The following is a 7,460-nucleotide window of genomic DNA, read 5'->3' as shown; positions in this document are numbered from 1 at the left end:
TAACCTCTGCAACCCACCACACCATTCTTTTGACATTGTTCTGTAAATGCTGGCTCTGACTAATATGTAGTTGTAGATAATCAGCGTGTTGGTATAAGAATTTCAGGACCTAACTTTAAAAGATAACAGACTCTGACCTTCCGTCATCCCAGTGCTGGGAAATTTGTTGACCTTCAACTGTAAAACCAGGATGACATAAAACTAGGATGACAAAAACCCAGAAGGGTTTCACTCGATCAGTTTCAAGGACCGAACGAGGATAGACTGTGCTGGTGAGAACTTAGTCCCCTCCACAGACAACTCTCCACCCCGCCCCTGGATCTCTTTGCTCTGTTTCCCCTTTCTCTCTCTTGTAAAAACCTCTGTCTGCACTGAGAGGTTGGGATGGTCCTTGGGAGGAGAGTCCTCCATCTTCTCAGGTTGCTGGCTCTTGAATAAACCACTTTCCTTCTCACCAGCGCCTGTCTGACGAGTCCTTGTGCTTGTCACCGTGTACTCTCTGAGAAGACCCTTGGTGTCTGGCCAGCGTGGCTCAGTGGTTGAGCATCGACCTATGCACCAGGAGATCAGGGTTCGATGCCCGGTCAGGGCACATGCCTGGGTTGCGGGCTCGATCCCCAGTGTGGGGCATGCAGGAGGCAGCCGATCAATGATTCTCTCTCATCATTGATGTTTCTATCTCTCTCCATCTCCCTTCTTCTCTGAAATAAATAAAACATATATATATTAAAAAAAAGAAGACCCTTGGCTCCTAGAATAGTGCTCAGCTCTCCACCTTGCCACCATCCCGTCATGAGGACCAATGACTTCCTCTCTCCTCTCCACCGCGCACCCCATCCTGGCTCCAGTGCCTCACCATTGATTGCACAGTATTTCCACTGCTTCATCTCATCATAATTGGAGGTGACTGAGCACCACAGCTTTCCAAAGAAGCTGCCTTCCGTGATGCAGTTGCTGTAGGACTTTCCCCGATAGATGAAGGGGAAGATACATCGTGGGTAATCTGTATGGGAAGCATGCAGGAGGCAACCAACCGATGTGAGAAAGACACATCCATGTTTCTCTCTCTCCCCCACCCCCCCGCCCCAATCCCTCCCCTCCACACTCTAGAAACCAATAGAAAAAATATCCTTGGGTGAGGCTTAGCAAAAAGAACATAAACGGAACCTTTCTTTCTTTTTCTTATTAATTTAGAAAATTAAGAAAGAGACAAAGAATACAATGGTCGACTGGTTACAGTCCGTCCATTGAGAGAGCACTATCTTGGTGAACATTATCACCCATCATTAACACTCCTGTTTAGTTGCCCAGAGCATTTTCCGTGCACACATGTCTATGATAACCCTTCTGCAAAAAATGCATACACGCACACTGTCTCTTTTGTAGCCCATGATTTACAGAAACCCACTGATGGGACAGTGTGGCTCCACTCACCTTCCATCAAGCATGGCTTCCAGTGTCTGTCATATACTGCTTTGGTTGCACACCAAGGTGAAAGGCTACCTTTTTTGGTGCAAGAGAAGTAAACAGACCCCTTGTAGATGAAGGGAAAGACACACGGAGCCTGGCCATCTGAAGAACAGAAGACAAAAGAGGAGGGGATGTCTTGATTCTTGGAAAAGTTAAACCATATGCACATGTAACCAACCAGTTATATATATATATATTTATTTATTGCCCGACTGGTGTAGCTCAGTGGTTGAGCGTTGACCTATGAACCGGGAGATCACAGTTCAGTTCCTGATCAAGGGTATCTACCTGGGTTGCTGGTTCACTCCTTGCACCCCTTGTGGGGCTCATGTGGGAGGCAACCAGTCAATCTATATGTGTCTCTCATCTCTCTCTCTCCTTCCCTTCCACTATCTCTGAAAGCAATGGAAAAAATATCCTTAGGTGCCCTGACGGGTTCGGCTCAGTGGATAAAGCGTCAGCCTGCGGACTGAAGGGTCCCAGGTTCGATTCCGGTCAAGGGCATGTATCTTGGTTGCGGGCACATCCCCAGTAGGGGGCGTGCAGGAGGCAGCTGATCGATGTTTCTCTCTCATCAATGTTTCTGACTCTCTATCCCTCTCCCTTCCTCTCTGTGAAAAACCAATAAAATATATTAAAAAAAATATCCTTAGGTGAGGATTAACACACACACACACACACACACACACACACACACACACTCACACACACACACACACACACACTCACACACGATGATTCATAGAATCTGGGCGGAAATGGTGTTCATTTTCTGGCTCAAAAAACCCCCCACAAAAATAACATCCCAAGCAAGCCTTCAAGCTCCCGTCTTCCTCTGTCGGCCAGCTGACAGAAGAAAGGCAATGAGGACCCTCCCCAGTGGATGTTAGACAATGTTTGCAGCCATTTTCGGTGGTTACAACTGGGAAGGGGGGACTGGCAGTGGTGCTGCTGAAACTACTGGGTAGAGACCAGGGATGTTGCTAAATATCTCGCCAGGCACAGGACAGCCCTCCAGAGCAAAGAGCCATCCCCCCCCACCCCCCATGTCAGTAGGGCCAAGGCTGAAAACTTTGATAAAGAGGCGCTGGTAGAGAATGCTGACCCCCCACCCCCCAGGATGGTGGGGCCACACAGCAGAAGGACCCGGTGTCTCTGAATCAGATGAGTTCGACTTGAACCCCTACTTGGTTCAGCCACTGACATGCGGGAGTTGTTTGTTATAACAGTTGGTCTGTTACTCATACAGGCGGACAAGACACAAGCCCCTATCTTCAACCTAGTAGCCCCCTCTTGTTCCGGATCAGACCCTCCCCCTGGAGAACCTGGCAATGACCATGACAGGGATAAGGATGTTTTGGGGGCAGAACGGAAAAGGTAGAACTCCATCTTTGAGCCTCCCCAATGGGTGGGTACAACTAAGGTTCCTTAGCAATATTGCATTTCCTACCTCTGGGTCTCAGAACTGTTTGGTCTTGTGTTTTTTTTTTTTTTTTTTTTTTTTTTTTGCCAAGTTTAAAGAGTTAAGATTTAGAAAGTACTTAGCAGGGTGCCTGGAGCTTGGCTGCTGCTCAACAAATGTTAGCTATCGTCATCATCACTGTCATTGTCATGGTCATCAGTGACTTTTCTCAATGATGGGCAGCACTGGGTCAATGGGGTGCTGGTGGTGAGGGGGAGGCAGGCAGGTGCCCCCCGTACACAGCATTAAGGCTATCCTTGGGAGCTGTGAGTAAGAATCCACACGTAACAGACCCTATTAGCCATCTGCAAAGTAGTCCGGCAGATGGTCTAATCTTCTTAACCGGGTTAAAATCCTCCATAATCCAGGCCCCGCTGACCTCTCTGTTCTCTCGCCCTGATGAACATTGCCTTGACCTTACTCCACGCTCTTGCTTGCCTTTGGGGGCTTTGCTCATGGCCTCCATCCTGCCCTGAGTGGCTTTCTTCTCTTCCTAGCTTTACCCCTGTTCCTCCCCCATGAAGACTTGGTCCAGTCTGGATTAATACTCTTCCTCACTCAATATTTGATTTTTCACAGAGAGGAAGGGAGAGGGACAGAGAGCTAGAAACATCGATGAGAGAGAAACATCGATCAGCTGCCTCCTGCACACCTCCCACTGGGGATGTGCCAGCAACCAAGGTACATGCCCTTGACCGGAATCGAACCTGAGACCCTTCAGTCCCCAGGCCGACGCTCTATCCAGTGAGCCAAACGGGCTAGGGCTTTCCTCACTCTTATAGTACTCTGAGCCGATCTCTGAAAATGTACTCACCAATTTTTAAAAGAATATAATGATTTGCTTTTGTATTTATCACTCTTATTCACTGTGAGCTCTCTGAATATAAGGCCTGGTCTTTTTTAAAAATATATATATTTTTATTGATTTCAGGGAGGAAAGGGGAGGGAGAGAGAGATAGAAACATCAATGAGAGAGAATCATTGATTGGCTGCCTCTTGCACACCTCCTACTGGAGATCGAGCTTGAAACCCGGAACCCTTCAGTCCACAGGCCAACGCTCTATCCACTGAGCCAAACTGACGAGGGCAAGGCCTGGCTTTTATTTATTGCTGTGTGTCTGGCCCGTAGTATTGTGACCAGCACTTAGAAATCATTCAACAAGTATGTACAGGATAAATGAGTTTATGAATACATGCAGAGGGGGTTTGGGGGTACTGAGTTTCAGCACCAGAATGTGGGTGTGCGCTCAGGAAGGCATGGCTGACCAGAATGAGACCCATAAGTGAAAAGGCTGACATTTAATCAAACACATTGCTCCCTGTGTGAATAAATTGGGTTCTTAACCTTTTGGGGACTTGTCTGTTGTTTTAAGAAACCAGACCTTCTCTCTAAGGAAAAGCTTCGTATGCCCTTCTGGTAGAGACGGCAGTGTGTCCACCAAAACCAGCTTCATTTTCCTCCCAAATGCGCTGCTGAATGACACTGCCCAGACTCCCTTGCAGCTAAGCATCATGTGAGTTCTGGCTGGTGGAAATGGGAAGAAGTGATGGATGTTACTTCCTGGCCTGGCCAAACATAGGCTTTCCTCCAAAGTCTTCCAGACTCTCTTGGTCTTTGTCTATCAGCAAAGAATCCACAGAGCATTCTGAAGTCCTTGGGGATGGTGGAACCCCAAGATAAAAGAAGCTGGGTCCCTGCCAACTAGATGCACCCTCATTGGATTTCATAGGAGCAAGAAGTAAAATGTTCTTGGTTGAAGCTTCTGATGCTTTGGAGTTTGTTACAATAGCTGTTCTCACTACCCTGATAAATACATACTTTTTAAAACAAATATATTTTATTGATTTTTTACAGAGAAGAAGGGAGAGGGATAGAAAGTTAGAAACATTGATGAGAGAGATTGATCAGCTGCCTCCTGCACGCCCCCCACTGGGGATGTGCCCGAAACCAAGGTACATGCCCTTGACCGGAACCGAACCCGGGACCCCTCAGTCGGCAGGCCAAAGCTCTATCCACTGAGCCAAACCGGTTCGGCAATAAATACATACTTTTAAAATACAAATCCAGGGTCTCATGGACACAAGTGCTTGCCTAGTGGCCCCACGTTAGGAATCTCTGGAATATAGAATGTGATCATTGAAAAAGAACTTCATGGACCCGGCTGGTGTGGCTCAGGGGTTGAGCTTCGAGCTATGAACTAGGACAGTGGTCGGCAAACTGCGGCTCATGAGCTACATGCGGCTTTTTGGTCCCTTGAGTGTGGCTCTTCTACAAAATCCCGACTTCTGCGCATGGGCCACGAAGTTTCAATCTCACTGTACATGCGCGCCCGCACGTGGTATTTTGTGGAAGAGCCACACTCAAGGGGACGATGCTCCAACCAACTGAGCCACACCAGCCAGGGCTAGAGCCCCCCCTTTAAATGAACATCGTATTTGCATTCCATTGCATGCCCCCTACCAAATACTGAGCATCTTGAAAGATGCTTGTGTCTATTCTATTTAGTTTTCAAAAATAGCCCCATGAAGTAAACGCCACTGCTCCTCTTCAACAAGTTGAGAAGTGACCTCAGAGAGGTTGCCTTGCTTGGTCGAGGTCACACAGCGCAGACGGGTCCAAGCCCCAGGTCTGCCTGAGGTTCCTACCAAGCCTTCTTGGATTCAGGAGTTGTTACTGTGGCCCGTTCACCCTTTCCAGTTTCCAAATCCTCCCCGTCATGTCCCGGGACACTCACCTCCATTTGTCTCGTAGGAGTAGAGGAGGAAGGTGGTCCATCCCAACAGGTAAGTGGACCATCGGTTCATCTCGGCCAGCCTCTTCTTTCTGGATTGACGGAAGGAAAAATAATTGTGCACCCGGGGGTCCCTTTCCTCTTCCACCAACACCCAAGTTTGATGTCATGCCTGCCATCCCATCTACCATGATGACTCACTGGGATCCTAGAACAGAACAGGTAATACTCACTGAGCTCCACGCACAGAACTCCTGATAATAGCCCAAGGCCCTGGATTCTATGATTACCCCCATTGCACAGATGGGGAAACTGAGGCACAGAAAGCATAAGCAGCCTTGCTGAAGACCACGCATGTTGTCAGTGGTGGGGCTGGTAACTGAATCCTGACAATCTAACTCTGGACACTGGGCTCTTGGCCCCTGTTTGATGCTGCCTCTAGGCTTGGCGTGGGACCTACTGTGTGCTAAGCACATTATGAATGTCAGCCCAATGTTATCATTGTTCAGAACAGACACGTCCAGCCATAAACTGATCACTAAAATTCTGCGGCAGAATCGCCTTTAAAAAAATATTTTATTGATTTTTCGCAGAGAGGAAGAGAGAGGGATGGAGAGCCAGAAACATCGATGAGAGAGAAACATCGACCAGCTGCCTCCTGCACATCTCCCTCTGGGGATGTGCCCGCAACCAAGGTACATGCCCTTGACCGGAATCGAACCCGGGACCCCCCAGTCCACAGGCCGACGCTCTATCCACTGAGCCAAACCGGTCAGGGCCAGAATTGCCTTTTTAACTGCCTCCTGGACATGTCCCTCTGGATCAAGCACCTCAAAGTCCAACATCTGGCATTTGATGGATAGCTCCAAATATCTTATCCTCCCCCTTTACTTCATTTATTTAAAAAAAATATTTTTATTGCTTTCAGAGAGGAAGGGAGAGGGAGAGAGAGAGAAACATTAATGATGAGAGAGAATCATTAACCGGCTGCCTCCTGCATGCCCCACACTGGGGATCAAGCCTGCAACCCTGGCATGTGCCCTCATTGGGAATCAAACCATGACCTCCTGGTTCAAAGGTCAAAACTCAACCACTGAGCCACACCGGTTGGCACCCCTCCCCCTTTATTTAATTTCATTGCATTATGTTTGCTATTAAGTGTTTGTGTCTCCCCCAAAATCATATCTTGACATCCTAACCCCCAAGATGATGGTATTAGGAAGTAGAGCCTTTGGAAGATGATTAGGTTACGAGGGTGGGGCCCTCTTGCATGGGATTAGTGCCCTTAGAAAAGAGCCCGGAGAGCTCCCTCGTCGCTTGTGAGGACAATAAGGAGACAGTGACTTCTTACCAGACATCAAATCTTTCAGGGCCATGACCTTGGACTTCCCAGCCTCAGAACCAGGAGAAAAAAATGTCTGTTGTTTATAAGCCATCTGGTCTACCGTATTTCTGCTATGGCAGCCGAAAAAGACCAAGACAATGCTTTTCCTACTCTATCAAGCTATCACCCCAAAAGTAAGGCTTTGCTCTCCTTGTCCCCTCCCTGTGCCCTATCAGTCACCAAACCCAGCTGCTTCTACTTTCTGAACAGCTCTGGCATCCATTCCTCCCTCCCTGCCTCTGCTGCTACTGACCAACGTCAGGCTTTTACCATCTCTCCCTGAGCCGTTGTCACGTTCCCCGCCTGATCCCCTGGCTCCAGTCTCTGCCCTGTCCACTCCTCCACGCTGCTGGTAGGGTCTCTCTCTTGGTGCGTGTCCTCATGGTCTCAATCAGACACAGATGTTTATTGA

The 7,460-nt window shown here is 48.3% G+C and overlaps 1 protein-coding gene across 1 annotated transcript; it reads right to left on the bottom strand.

Annotated features, from left to right (window-relative positions):
• Positions 1 to 832: 832 nt before the first annotated feature.
• LOC102438406 (epididymal sperm-binding protein 1-like) lies at positions 833 to 5,737 on the bottom strand (the record flags this gene model as incomplete). The annotated part of the gene is made up of 3 exons (XM_006108971.1): positions 5,668 to 5,737; positions 1,435 to 1,572; positions 833 to 1,003 (listed from the first exon to the last, which is right to left on the bottom strand). Coding segments are annotated over exons 1-3 (379 nt in total), but the record flags the coding sequence as incomplete, so codon positions are not given.
• Positions 5,738 to 7,460: the final 1,723 nt, after the last annotated feature.

The sequence above is a fragment of the Myotis lucifugus genome, unplaced genomic scaffold (assembly GCF_000147115.1).
Source record: "Myotis lucifugus unplaced genomic scaffold, Myoluc2.0 scaffold_4731, whole genome shotgun sequence".
Classification (NCBI taxonomy): Eukaryota; Metazoa; Chordata; class Mammalia; order Chiroptera; family Vespertilionidae; genus Myotis; species Myotis lucifugus.
The sequence above is the reverse complement of the archived record's forward strand: the minus strand, read 5'-3'. Positions and strand labels throughout refer to the sequence as shown.